We start from the raw sequence: 15,179 nt of genomic DNA, 5'->3' as shown, positions 1-15,179 counted from the left end.
ACAGCTTGCAAACAGTAACCACATAAACTTCTGTACAAGTGTGACTCCAACACAAAGGCTAATCGTTAGAGGTTTTGAAACATCTCTGCTTTCTCTTACAAGAAGACACAAATCAGCTCAGATGTCACACTTCCCTTTGGAGATTTGCTACAAAAGATGGGAGAAGACGACCACCAGCTGAGGTGAACCTCAGCAGTGTATTGATTATTTAGCTCTTCCCTGCTGTAAAGTGAACACACAACTTCTAAAGACAGAATTTTAGGTGTTAACTGTAGGAAGGCAGAAAAAAAGCTGAGAGACAATGCAGATATTTGCTAAGCTGGGAGCATGATGGTCCTGTGGCCATCTTTCCACTGTTGGCCCACAAAGCTCATTCCAAACAGAGAAATCATTAACAGAATCCAGACAGTTTGTTTCCTCCTTCTAATATTTAAAATGGAAGATCCAAGTTTCTATTTAAAAAAAATCCTGAGACACAAAAGGTGCTACTGTTCACTCCACCTAATAGTGGAAAACCGTGGAAGTCCATCCAAGGGGAGAATCGAACTGAATTCAAAATTAAGCCAGTTCTTGTAAGATTTAAGAGCCTTGTCTAGGCAGTTCAGCTTTCAATCAACTTTTCAGTTTGCTTAGCTCTATTTGGCTGAAATTTTCTATGTAAGACAGCTGTTAAGCTAAAAAACAAAACAAAACAAAAAAATACCAAAACCAAAAGACACAATACAAAATGTAATTGTATAATTTAACCATTCCATTTCTCTCTTTACCCTCCCTGCTTTCAAAGTTTCCTAAGTTGGTAGCTTTTCACGTTGACCAAACTACTCTTTGAAAACTACGTGTGGTTTTCATGAAGCTCACACATGTGAGCTTCGTGTTGGCTCTACAAGTGCAGCACTGGTGTGAGAACAGAAGGGAAGTGGGCAAACAGGCCATGAGGTGGTGGCAAGATGTGGAATTTACAGTTCAAAGCAGTCATCACTTGTGCATCCTGTAAGCTCTTCCGTGCTAACCAGTCTCATTATCACAGTCACAGAATCACAGAAACTTTCAGGTTGGAAAAGACCCTCAGGATCTCCAAGTCCCACCAATAACCCTGCTCTGCAAGGCTCACCCCTAAACCATATCCCCAAGCACCACATCCAAACGGCCTTTAAACACATCCATGAAGTGGTTACTCAACCACCTCCCTGGGCAGCACATTCCAATGCCTGACCACTCTTTTCTGTGAAAATTTTTTTCCTAATGTCCAGTCTAAACCTACCCTATCATACGTTGAGGCCATTCCCTCTTGTTCTATGCCTAATTACCTGTGAGAAGAGACCAGCACCTTAATCCTTAATGACAATGCAAATTATGTGTTCTCAAACTGTGCTACTTGCATGTTATTTTTTTCTGTCTCAGAGGCTGTGATGTCTTCATGTCAGAGGACACATCTGCATCTTCCAGGCTTCCACCAGTAGAGTGTACTGCTGGTGTGCTTCAGCCAACTCATCACAGTTCATTAAGATGACAATGACTGAAGATTAACAGATGTAACCTTTAAAGTGAGTTTACTGTAACCACACAGCAGACAATATGGAGCCTTAGTACACAGAAATTCTGAACATAAATATTCAAAATGGATACATTCTGTTATCTAGGAAACGTTCAAGTTTGTGACCAAACATGAAAAATACTAATTCCACCAGAAGGCTTAACACTGCAAATTTTATCTTGCACATACTAGTTGAACAAAGGAGGAAAGCTTAAAAAAAAAAAAAAAAGAATATGTAAACCAATTTTTTCTGAGTGACTAAGCGTAAAGGAAACAAGAAACTTTGCCAGCGAGCCTTGGGATTTGTTTTGATAAGATGGAAAATACCTTTTTGTTTCTCCAGACTATCTAAAGACTTCACTTTCAATTTCCATTTTCAAACTATGAATCAGATGCCCAGAAGTTAAAAGGTATCTCCAGTTCGTCTTCATGAATATGCTGCTTGTAACAGCCTGCTAGCAAGAGTGGGAATATGCTACACAAAGGCATCTAGATCAGAACCTTTGTAAAACCAGGTTAAACTACCTATTTTTGTACAAAACCCTCCAAAACTCAGCTGTTTCTGCCTTAGGATGCCTTTGAACTTTCCTGCTGTCACAGATGGAAAGTGTGCTGTGTAGGACTGAATTACAGTCTGGTGGGTCAGAGTATCAAACCTCACCTCTATGGGTGGCTTTCCTGCAGCAAGGCAGTCACTTACCTTGCAACAGGATGCTATGTAAAAACAAAACCATCGAGCCAGGTGCAATTAAAATACTTTCTCTCCCAGCCTTCCCTCTCTGCTCCAGTCAATACCATTCAGTATCAGTGCTCCACTGTGGGCCTTGTTCTGAAATTTAGCTTTCACTGTCTTTTGAAAAATTCAATAGATTTAGCAGCTTCTTGCAGGAATGTAAACCAAACAGCTGATACAGTCCAAAGAGCAGCTGTAAGGGCCTCGGGCCAAAGCACAGCTTTGCACAAGAAATAAAAGATGCTTTAGAAATGTAAAGCAGTACAGAGTGCTGGCTCCTCTCACTGCTCATGTCTCTCAGTCAAACCAACTAACCTTCCCTTCCTATTCAGCAGCACACTCAGGAGCATTCATAAAGCTGATAATTGTATGTTTAATGGTAAAGCCAAGTTATTCCCACAGAGAGCAAAAGAAAAAACTCAACTGGAGGGAAGTAACAGAAAAAGATCCTGGGTTTAAAATGTCTACAGATGGTTAGACAATGAACTTTTTAGAACTTAACAGGCCTCACAGCAAACTCATACTTTCATTCCAATATCACAAAAACCTTTACTATGAAGGTGTGAAACATTTGGTGAGCTTAGTTTTAGAAATCAGTTAACAGCCACAAGAGAAATTAATGAACCACCTCCCAAAACTTGCTATTCCTGTATCATTTCTACCTATATCCCTCATTTATCTGTAACTTAGCTGTTCTGAAGATAACCTTCTCATTCAGAACCACCAGCCCGGGGGACCTTAATGATCTGAGAGTAAAAGGCCCCTTTTTGACTATACTTTTACAACCTCTAAGTAAATTACTTTCTCCTGGAAAACTGCTATGCAGTTTGCTAGTTTCTATCTTCCATAAGCATAGCACTAAGCACCTTAAACTGATTCAGAAATGTCATTATATTAACTTCACAAAGTTAACAGATGCCTGCTTACCACCATCACCTATAGGCTACCTCTAAAGCAGGTATCTTGCATTAAAGCCAGTCTTAAAACCAAAAGCCACAACTAAGTATCTAACTCATTGTGAAGTTCAGCAATGAATTTTACTCCACTAAGCTGTTTAAAAAAACAAAGACAGGAGATAAATGCTTGAAAAGCATTAAGAAGGTTAAATGCACAATTTCAAACTGACTTCACTGGCTGCCAATAAAACACCACTGAAAACTTACTGTGGTGAGTACTAACTGCAAAAGGAATTACTCTTTTCATTTCCTTGGTTTTTAACTTAGATTTTTTTTTTATCAGGACATTTAGAAATAAGTTTACCTGCCGAGATCCTTCCCTGTGTGCTTGTATCTCTCTAGTGATTCACTTTTGCCAACACATTACAATCCACATGCACTACTGTAAGAAAGAGAAGCAGTGTGGGGGGGAACGAAATACTGTTATTTTTGGAGCATGCCCAACTACCACCTTGAGCTAAGGCTTTTACTTTGATGTGGTTAACTTACACACGTGCACCCCCACCCCATCCCCCCAATTCACAATGTGAGCAGGTGGATTTCACTACTTCCTTTTAAATCCAAGATAGGAACGTATTACTTTTTCAGAAGCCATGAAAAACTAGTGTTTCTCGCACTACCTTCCATAATCTAATTTCCAAATTAGTTTATGATTTATTAAATAGAATAGTATTTACAGATAATTACTTTACTGATAACTTCAAAATACTGTCTTTAGCCCATTAGTAAAACTATACTAAACCTTACAACTTTTCATTTCCTCTATGAAATGCTTAGCATGCATTTTTCGTCCAAACCCTGCACCCCTCCAAACTAAGGTCCATGCTTCCAGCTAGCTGACCAGAAGCCTGAGCATAATTTCGATAGTAAACAGTTGTCCAAAAAAGTCTTCTTACACTGATGCCTGTATTTTCATACTCTATGCTCTGTCAGGAACTCTTAACTGCCAAAACTCCATTTTACTCCCTCTACAAAAACAAACAACATTTTACAGACTTTGAAAAAAAAAAAAAAGGCAGGATATTGACATATAAACACATAAATTACTCAGAAATTTGGGGTTGTTATGTGACATACACAGACAAATCATTACTTCAGACTCGTATCTGAGCTCCTCACCAAATAGCTTCAAGTGTTCAGAAGCAGAGCACTTTTAAAAGCAGTCCAAAACTCCATCACCATTTTGATCAGCAAGCAACTCACCCATGACGAGGATGTATTTTCTACCACAAACCTTCTTGAAACCTCTTTTAGACATAAACACATTACAGTCTGAATTCTTCACGTTAGAATCTTCATAAATAGTTAAAGACTGTTTGCTGTGCTCCTCTGACGTATTTATGGAAGATGTTTGTGAAGTTTCACAAACAAGAGGGAAAAAGATATGTAAACAAACAAAACCAATTCCAAGAGAAATCCTCAGTCCCTCCCACAACCATCAAACAAAACCAAAAACTGATGTAATGAGTCAAATGAAGGTAGTTGTAAAAGCAGGACATCACATGCCTCCCAGAGGTAAAGCTGGGCCATTCTACTCTCACCTTTATCACGGTCATAGAGTAAATCTTCTGTTGAGCAAGGGCTCCCATCCTGAGATTCAGGAGGGCAAAAGGGAGAGACACATGGTGAGTGACTGCTGCAGCTGCTGCTGCGCTCCTGGACAGAGGGAGTCTGAGTGTCAATGCTTCGCGTACTGCTGCTGCGGTAGTGAGCAGGTAACGGGGCTCGGCGACCATCGGGGATATCCAAAGGCTGCAGGAGAAACAAGAGTTCAGGTTAGAGAGGACAGATCAAGCTCTCAGCAATTCCAGCTTGCAGCGCTCCGCTGAAGCAATGAGGCAAGGCCTTAGGAAGTGCAAACAAGCCATTTGGGAATGAACTTTTACACAACAAAATAGGGCCACGTACAACGGACACAACACAAATTCATTACTTCAAGTGCTGGGACACTGTACAGATGGCCCCAAGACAACTTTCATGCTCTTAATGCAAAAATTAACACCAAAATCACCTGCAACTTATAGGCTCCTAATGCAAAAATTAACATCAAAATGCCCTTCAACTTATATGCTCCTAGTGCTTACAAATTAACAGCAAAAAGGCATTTCCTTACATATTCTTAATGCAAAAATTAACACCAAAATGCCTTTCAACTTCAATGTCCTTAATGCAAAAATCAACACCAAAATGCCCTTCAACTTCAATGTCCTTAATGCAAAAATCAACACCAAAATGCCCTTCAACTTCAATGTCCTTAATACAAAAATCAACACCAAAATGCCCTTCAATTTAAATGTCCTTAATGCAAAAATCAACACTAAAATGCCCTTCAACTTCAATGTTCTTAATGCAAAAATCAACACCAAAATGCACTTCTATATGTGCTAGCATTATGTATTTATTATTTTTCATGAGAGCTGAAAGGAAAACAAAAAAAAGGCAAATCTCCCCAACAAATAGATCTTTAATTATAGTTAGCAATCCAATTTTCAATAGAGGTCATTGTTATTATGAAAGAAGCACCCTGACAGAGATCACATGTGGATAAAAGAGAAAGCAGGAAAATGTAAAAAAAACCAGCAGCATGCTATTGCCAGCTGAATTACAATTCTTAATAGACATTATTAATTTATATTTAATATTAAACATTTAAATGAAACCAAGCTTTGCTCGTAACTCATGGTTCTTTGGCACATCTTTACATCCCAGCCTTCTCTTCTGTAGGTGACCTCTGACAAAATGGCAACTAAGCAGATGATGCACCAGGTTCACAAGCTTGGTCTTGAACCAAAGCTAAGTAAGCACTGCCTGCTCATATCAGCCTAGTTGGCACTGACCAAAGTGACCTTGCATCCTACCCTGCACTGTACTGCATAGACATGTTCACAGCAGTAGACTGGCACACTCTACTTGTTCTTCCCAGTGGAAAATAAGTTTTAGCATAAAGACAGAGCAGCTTTTAAACACAGGAAATCAAATTGAAATGACAGTTTTGTTTAAAAGTGAAGAAAAAAATGTCTGCAAAATATAAATAGCATTTTTATCCTCACGTCAGTGAGAGCTGTAGTCAAGCCATAGTGAGTAGCTTAAATGTTCCAGCAACAAAAAACGTAACGTCTTTTTCCTTCTCACCTCGGATGGATATTTTTGTTTTATTGCCCTCCTCTCCCCCATATAGTCCAAAACTATAACAGTTTGTTCCAGAGCCTAAAATTCAACCAAAACCTTTTGCTAGCAATAAGGACATGAAACCTGCTGGCTAAATATCACTTCGTCCCCTTTTCAGCAATGTTTGATGCGGAAACCCAGCACCAATTACACAACATTGCAGACATAGCAGAGCAAGAAGATCCTTTTCTTCTTACAAACCTTCCAGTTAATACCATTCCACCATTTCAACTATAAAGAACATTGCAGTTGCTACATCAAGTGCTGAAAGGTTTGGACATAGCTGTGTGGTCTGTTCCAACAGCTCAGTTCAACATTATGAGTTCCAGCATGACTACATGTTGCTATTCCCATCACCCCCAGCAGGCCATGACTCATTCAGAGCACAGGATAGAAGCATTATATCATTTGTTACACAGAAGAGAGGTAGAAAACAAGACCAGAGCTGTAGAAAGAAAACAGCCTCTTGATTAACATAACCAAAACCAAACCACTGCCATGCAGAACAGCGTTTTTATTTCCATCTCTGCCATAAAAATCCCAGGAGATGCCAGGATGTCACAGGAACCAACATCTCTCTTTTATGGTGTCTTTTCTGGTCTACATATGAGAGAGAATACAAACACCTAACAGCTGCTCATTAAGTGTGTAGCCTATGCTCTATGTAACAGACAAAGCAAGGATTCCTGGGAAGAGAAAAAGTTAGTGATCACATAATTAAAGACTTCAGGATAACACAAATCTTCTTCCATACCTAGAGGAACAACATAGTCTTACATAGCCAGGAAGTATATCCCAAATCACAGGCTGGAAAGTATCCAGAAGGGCCACGAGAATGATCAGAGGACTGGCAGCCCTGCCACATGAGGAAAAGCTGAGAGAACTGGGTTTGTTCAGCCTTGAGAAGAGAAGGCATAGAGGAGACTTTATTACCATGGACCAGTACATAAAGGGTGGCTAGCAGGAGGATGCAGACTCCCTTTTTCACAAGGAGTCCCATGGAAAAGACAAGGGGTGATGGGGACAAGTTACTCCAGGGGAGATTCCAATTGGATTTCAGGAGAAAACATTTCCCCATGAGTCAGACATTAGAATAATCTCCCAAGGGAAGCAGTGGATTCCCTAAATTGGATAGTTTTAAGACTCAACAGGGTGCTGGGCCAGATCATTTCAACTATACTGATACCTGGAAAGGTTGGACTTTGGAGAAGAGAAGGGGGACTACAAGAAGGCTGAAGAGGGACTGTTTTCAAAGGCCTGCAGTGACAGGACAAGGAGCAATGGCTTGAAATAAGAGGAGATTCAGATTAGATGTTTGGAACAAGTTCTTTACCATGAGGGTGGTAGAACAAAGCAACATGTTGTTCAGAGGTAGCTGAAGTCTCATCCCTGCAGATATTCAAGGTCAGGCTGGACAAGGCTCTGAGCAACCTGAGGATGTCTCTGCTGACTGCATAGGGCTTGGACTAGCTAGCATTTGGAAGTCCCTTTCAACCCAAACCATTCTATGATTCTGTGATCCTTGGGGTCCCTTCCAACCTGGTATTCTGTGATTTCAACCTTCACGTACTTAAAATTTAAGGTACAAAATGTTATCCCTGGCTCTAAATATACACACAAGTAGAAAAGCCTAAATATTGATCACTCTTTCCAAGTAAAATAACTTCTGTGGCATAGAAAATGCCTGCAAACATTTCAGATTGCTGTGCTTCTGTATTTATCTTTCCCTTCAGTTTGAATCCAAGTGCAAAAAAAAAAAAAAATCCGTGCAAATATTAACTAAAAGCATTCCACTTTTTAAAAACTTTGTGTATTAAATCTGATCAACCCAGCAAAAAGAAAACCCAAGTTGCTTTCCATGAGTCATGCCTAAACTATTTAAAAAAAAACTGAAGTCCTTACAACCTTTAGAACATAAGAAACAGGGTAACTAATTTGGTGCAGCTGCTCTTAGATTTCATAATGCTCAATGCACGGCAAACAATTAGCCATCACTACATTCTACACACTGGGGTCTGACTGGTGGTGTGTTGTTGGGAGTTTTTGCAAACATGTCCAGTCTTTTACTAACCTTCTATCAAATGCATTCTGACAGGACATCTGCCATCCCCCACAGGACCATGTGTTTTTTGACACAGTCACACACTACCCTCATCTCCCTGCAAAGGTATGGAAATGCTCGATTGGACAACAGCAGTATAATGGCAAAATTCACCACGTTGGTTTTGCTATCCATCTTTTTTTTTAATGAATAAAACCACCCAGGAACACGCTATTTAGTAGCATAAGGAAAGCTACTGTGATAGAATACACCATTTGGAACCTCACCTGGAGTACTGCGTTTAGCTCAGCCCCACATACACACAGGAGTGGAGTGCGTCCAGAGGAGGGCTACAAAGACGATCAAAGGGCTGGAGCACCTCTGCTGTGAGGACAGGCTGAAAGAATTGGGATTGTTCAACCTGGAGAAGGGAAGCCTCTGGAGAGACATCAGAGCTGCATTTCAGTATCTGAAGGGGACCTACAGAAGGCTGTGGAAGGAGTGTTTAGAAGGGCTTGTGGCAATAGTTTGAAACTGGAGCAGGGGAGATGTAGGTTGGACATTAGGAAGAAGTTCTTCACAATGAGAGTGGTGAAATGCTGGAACAGGTTGCCCAGGGATGTGATTGAGGCCCTGTCTCGGGAGACATTCAAGATCAGACTTGATGTGGCCCTGGGAAGCCTGATCTAGCTGGAGGTGTCCCTGCTGACTGCAGGGGGGCTTGGACAAGATGACCTTTGAGGGTCCCTTCCAACCTGATGCAATCTGTGACCCTGTAAAACACTCTGCTCTCCACAAGCCTTGCATCTGTTTGGGAGGGAACTTCTTCAGAGCACAGCGTTCAATGCTTTGGATTTAAAACCTGAACTCTAGACTGGAACACAAACTCAGACAAAGCAAAGTGCTTCCTCCTTCTGGCACCCATGAAGTCATCAATGCATGAAGTAAGGTGCCCATAATGTAGCCTAGGAAGGAGCACTTTTTGGACAAAACAGATGAAGGATATGAAGAGTCAAGCAAAGATCTTCTGCAAATGAGAAAAAGTCATTTTATTACAGGATTAATCTGTGATTCTGTGATTAAGTTTTCTGATAGTTACATAAAACCACCTTGCTAACTAGTCCCAGAAGCATTAGAAACCAAACAAGAAACACATCAATCATTTTACTTGCAATGTGTGATAGCCTATCAAAAGTGCTTTATTGCCAATTACTTCTGTGTACCTAACAGTTCCCATAGTATTTTTTTCCTAACAGAACTATGAATGTGTCCATGTTCTGCTGCAATACATTTTTCATTCTTTTCACAATATATTTTGTAAGAGGGAACATCTCTTACTCTCCACTCCCTATGTCCACTACCTTCTTGTACCAGTCTCCAATGTTTTGGGTTGTGCAGTTGCAACAGGACAAAGACCAAAAGCCTGTCACAACTTCACAACAAGCTGATTCCCTCTTCCAGGTTATAGTGGGAACAGAGACACACCATCACAATTACCTGGAAAGCTAGTCAGACAGTTGTAAAACAGGTAGGAAAATATAACCAGGATCCTTGAATAAATGTATTAGCCAAAATTAAGATCTATTAATAAACCTGAGGAGAAAGAGGAGATTAAGAAGTGAATAAAATAAGCCAATTTTAACTTAGCTACATAAAAGAAAAAAAAAAAAAGAACACCTTCAGCTAACTAAGCAAGATGAATGATCTGCAGAAATATACACACATGGCAGGACTAGAAAGAATTAAACAGTTGGAATGTTTTGATCTCTAAACTTTATGATCAATCAGATTATTAAAAGGAAATGACACTACTCTAACCCTCACCATCTTTGTGAAACAATAACAAGACCAATGTCTACAACAATTATTTTGACAAGTAACTGTACTCTAGGAAGTACAATTACTATTTTAATTGTAATACTGTTTTTTTAAAAGCAAATAAAAGCATTTCAAATAACTTAAAGAACTAAAAGATGGCACAAGAGAAGACAGAAAATCATATTTTAAAGAAGTAGGATTGCAAAAATTCAAGTCAGCAGAAAACAGAAAGTATGTAACATCATTACCTAAAAAAAAAACAAGTAAAAAAAAAACAAAATTAAAACTTATTTGTGTATCTGAAGACTAATCAAGTATGAAACTGGGAGGAAAGTTTCACTGGTTGCCCATTTTAACTGGGAGCCAAATTAAAAACTACTTTGAATAACACCCATAAAATTGCTTGACTTTTAAGTTTATTTTTGTCCTGTTTATCTCTTAGTCTCATTTCACGATAGGGAATAAGACACAGTTTGTTGTTAAAAAAAAAAATCACAAATTTACACTGAAGAGATGAGAGACTAATGGGAAAAATAAAAGATATCAGGAACACTAGGATAACATTTTAAAAGTTAAGAGAATTCAAACGGATTTTATTTTACTTGGGGCAGGTCAAACGTGGTTATTGAAATGAAATGGATTAAATCGGAAAGCTAATAAAAATAATTCTTAAAATGAGGTAGTGAGCTGCTCTTACAATAAAGGTTATTCCTTCTCAGGGTTTTTAGCAGGTCATATGCTGCTGCCCAAATCTTTCCTGGCAGGTATATACAAATTCAGAGTAGGGCATGAACTGTTTTATGAAGCTGGATAAGATCATTTCATACAAAAAGTTTGAACATGCACTGTTAACACTGAAGTGAATGTTGAAACAGGTTAAAAGAAACCAGTTGAAAATCTAAATGCACCCCGATTTTACCACAATTAGAATAACTTCTCCTTCCTAAATCACTCAAAGCAACTAGCTATCTTTGATTGCTCTTTTAAGATCCTTTCTGAAAACAGAATGGCAGAAAACAGAAAGAAAATCCAACTGCTTCACTAGCAGTGAATCTCGTGAAGTTTGGATTCCTATGTTTTAATTAATTCCTCACTTTGAACCTAGCTGCCCCAACTCCCCCAGGACATAAAGAAGTTAACTTCTATTAGGAGAAAGTTCACCAGCAGTAGGCCTGAGTAAATTACTCTTGTTAGGATATTCCTTATGTAAGCTATGAGACCTACTAAGCTCAGAGGCAGTGCTAGGAGTCCCACTTAAAGTCCCACTAGCTCAGACTTCACAGAAATGAAGTTACATAGCAGGAAACCCTCTGCCCACAAAGATGGGCTTGGCTTTAAGGGCAGTGTCTAATTTACGATGTTTTCTTCTGCCTGAAGACCTTCCCCAGTAAGATATTTGGAGGAAGGTTTCACTACTGCCTTGGTTGTGTGAACTGCTGAGCAAATCTGGCCACAGTCCAACAATGCACTTAAGTATGTGCTTAACTGCTTTGCTGGATCAGAGCCAGTACATTCAGTAACTTAGGCGACTGAGTTCTGCATCCCAAGTAATAAGCTGTTAAAGCCCAAGGACAGCATTTCTGAAGATGATTTGTCTGATAAACAAATGAAATGTCCTCTACCAGGAGAATACAGCCCTAGCCATGGCAGCATCAGTGGTGGCACTGCAATACAGACCTTTTTATACCCTCTTTGGAGGCTGTGGAACAAGGTTTATTGATCTGGGCTTTCTCTTTCAGTTTGTGTGTTTCATTTTTTCCTTATTTCACTGTTACGACACACATCACACATCCCTTCTAAAGGGATGAGGCAGCCCCAGGAAAGCAAACAACATAAAACTTCTATTACTACAGTATTTCATTCTTAAGACAGCTTTGTCTGCACAAGTAAAGGCCTGGACAAACCAAGGCTGTTCCAAAAGTTTTGAAGTTTACTGTCCAAAAGAAGAACTACAAATAGCAGGTTATAGAATCGTAAACCTCTGATTAAAGTTTTACAGCTTGACTTGTCCACTGAATTGCTATTTCATGACCATTCACAAGAAGAGAACCTACATCTTTTTATCTTTTTGTGAGGTACTGGAACAAGATGCCCTGGGAAGTGGAGGAGTCAGCATCCCTAAGATGTTCAAAAAAACATGTAGACATGGCATTTCAAGGCATGGTTTAGTGGTCATGGTAGCGTTGAGCCGACTTGATGATTTCAGAGGTCTTTCCCAACTTTAATGATTCTATGATCATAGAGATTAGGAAAAACAGTAGTTTACTCCACAGCAGAAAATTTTCATTGGCTGTTTAGGAAACAGTGTCTGTAAACCAAGTATTTCACAATGCAGATGTCATCTAAGCACTTCAGTCAATGCTCCTCAAGAACAATTCCAACACTTCAGTTCTCCCATAGAGCCAAGGCTGCCCTGTTTGTCAGTATTTCCCATACAGAGATCTCCTATGATGGATCACAGTGGTATCAAGGAAGTGTAATGGTCTACATTCAGTTTATGAAACAAAACCTGAAAGGATTCTACAGGAAGGTTGGAGAGGGACTTTTCATAAGGGTGTCTAATGACAGGACAAGGGGGAATGGTTTTAAGCTGGGGGAGAGTAGGCTTAGACTGGATCTTAGGACAAAGTTCTTCAGTACAAGAGTGGTGAGACTCTGGAATAGGTTGCCCAGAGAGGCTATGGATACCTCCTCCCTGGGGGTGTTCAAGGCCAGGCTGGATAAGGCCTTAAGTAGCCAAGTCCAGTAGAGAGGTGTCCCTGCCCATGGCAGGGAGGTTGGAGTAGATGATCTCTGAGGTCCCTTCCAATCTAGCCATTCTAGGATAAGGTTTAAAATCAAGAAGCACAGCATAGCACAAGAAACCTAAATCTTGCCTAAGAGAAAGAACACAAAAGTAAGCAAATTAATCTCTCTCCTGGTCTCCAGTTACTTACTAATGTAGCCTGAAGTATCTGAATTCTCAAGCACTTGTATTTCACACAAAACCTTCCCAAGTTCTCTGCAGAAAGAGCATTCTCAGTAAAGTATGTTTGAACAGAAGCCTTTTAAAAAACACAACCAACCAACAACAAAAAAACCAATCATAATTAAAAAAAATACAACAAACACTACCCTAAAACACAGCAACAAAATTTTCAAACAAACAGTTCTTTGATGGAAGTCATTTGTAATTTCAGCCACAAAGAAGGTTTCTCAGAAGAAGGCTTCTCATGTGTTTATAGATTACTAAGGGAAAACAACCATAAACATGTGAATATAAGCTCACCTTGGATACTTCTTCTTTTCCACTGTTTTCCTTAATGAATACTTTCTCCAGTTCAGGGCTTATTCCTTCTACATTACACGGCACACGTGAAACAGTTGATTTTGGCACTGAAATGTTTGACAGTGGCATAGGGACTGATCTGGAAATAGAAGCCTAGAAAGTAGAGAGTAAGATGATTTGAAGTTGGAAACTGAAGCACAAGCCTAAGACCAGTACTATTAAAAACCCTGAAGAAGTAAGGAGCTGTCCACTAATTTTGCCAGCTACAAGATCATTTTTCTTTGGCAAATTTAAATAAAAAGAAATACTTTGCATAAATCAAAAGCCACCAAAAATCTCCTCTGCTCAAAGAAGTGTTCTATAATATAAGTGAAGTAGTAGAATGCCTTTATCAGGAAGCAGGCAAGGTAGATGTACATTCCAGATGTACAGAATACACAGCAGGGGGATGGGGAGAACTGGTGGTTTAACTGGGATCCAAAAGGCATTTCTTAACATTCCTAAAGCTTAACCACTCAGCTGAAATATTCACTTTTTATGCACTTTTATTCCCTTTTGGTTGGCTTCAGTGAAAGAAAAATAAAGCATTCATTCTGAACCTTTCATTTCATTAGCTTACAGCTTTTATGAACTTTATGTCAATGAGCTTAAAATGAAGCATTTGGAGTTCACATGAAGTGAGGAAATAAATACAAGCATGGTTTTCAGAAAAACCTATTGGAGCAAGGCTTCCCAACAGGAAGCATTCACAGGAGTGCACATGCATCTTGTGCAGTCAACCTCAAAAGCTTTACCTCAGCAGCTTAGGCGGTGTAACAACCTTACCACACAGCAAAGATGCACCTATGCTGACAGCCATGACCAGCACCCACCTCCCCATGTATGTTCTCTTGCTCATAGAACCACAGGATGCTTCAGACAAAGTATAACAATTTTTGAGTCCCTGACAAATGAACCTTGCACAGTGTGCAGCTCCAAAGGTCTGTGACACTCGTGCAGAGGCACTCCCTGATGGACAAAACACACTGCTTGCAGGATGGCTTCCCATCATGGTGCCAGAACTGAAAACTTCACCAGCCTCATCAGAGAGCATCTTATGGAGAAATCAAAGTGTTGCACAAGTCATGGCAAAGTGTGCTTCAAGTAGCAAAGAATGTTCCTTCAAAGCATACATCCTAGACAGACTTCAGTTTGTGTCCAAGGCTGTTTTTAAAGTTACTATAAAGAGTGGCATAGGTACCTGCAGCAATTTACTTTGAGATGAAGAACAAAACTCTTTTCCATGCAAAACGTAGTGGGATTCTTTGTTACAGAGGCATAAAAGTTTCAGGAAGAATATCAGTTTCCTACTGGTGTTCATCATAAAATTAGGTTTGAACCACAAGGTTTTATCCAGGCAGAAGAAAGAACAAAAAGCATCAGCCACCACAGCTCAACCCCATTTCTAAAACACCAGCTATTTAATAAGGCAGTCAGGAAATACGAGGGCAGAACCAATATTTTGTGAGTTCAAAGGCTGGCATGTTACTAACATGGGGTCCAAGTTAAGGATCCACTGCAGGTGAAATTTAATCAGGACTCAGATGTCTACACTGTCAAGTGAGACATGATTAACTGCCTTTTACAAGTGGCTTAAGGCTCACAAAGTCACTGACTAACCC

The 15,179-nt window shown here is 39.7% G+C and overlaps 1 protein-coding gene across 1 annotated transcript in view; it reads right to left on the bottom strand.

Moving 5' to 3' along the window:
* GLCCI1 (glucocorticoid induced 1) overlaps positions 1-15,179 on the bottom strand; it is a 57,173-nt gene that overhangs the window by 3,093 nt on the left and 38,901 nt on the right. Inside the window, exons 5-6 of the mRNA XM_054384917.1 lie at positions 13,519-13,671; positions 4,765-4,975 (exon numbers count right to left, since the gene is read on the bottom strand). Of these exons, the coding sequence (XP_054240892.1) occupies positions 4,765-4,975; positions 13,519-13,671 (364 nt within the window). The remainder of the gene's footprint in view (positions 1-4,764; positions 4,976-13,518; positions 13,672-15,179) is intronic.

Source organism: Indicator indicator, chromosome 11 (assembly GCF_027791375.1).
Source record: "Indicator indicator isolate 239-I01 chromosome 11, UM_Iind_1.1, whole genome shotgun sequence".
In the NCBI taxonomy this organism is placed as follows: domain Eukaryota; kingdom Metazoa; phylum Chordata; class Aves; order Piciformes; family Indicatoridae; genus Indicator; species Indicator indicator.
Note: the sequence above shows the minus strand (reverse complement) of the source record. Positions and strands in the feature narration are given on the sequence as shown.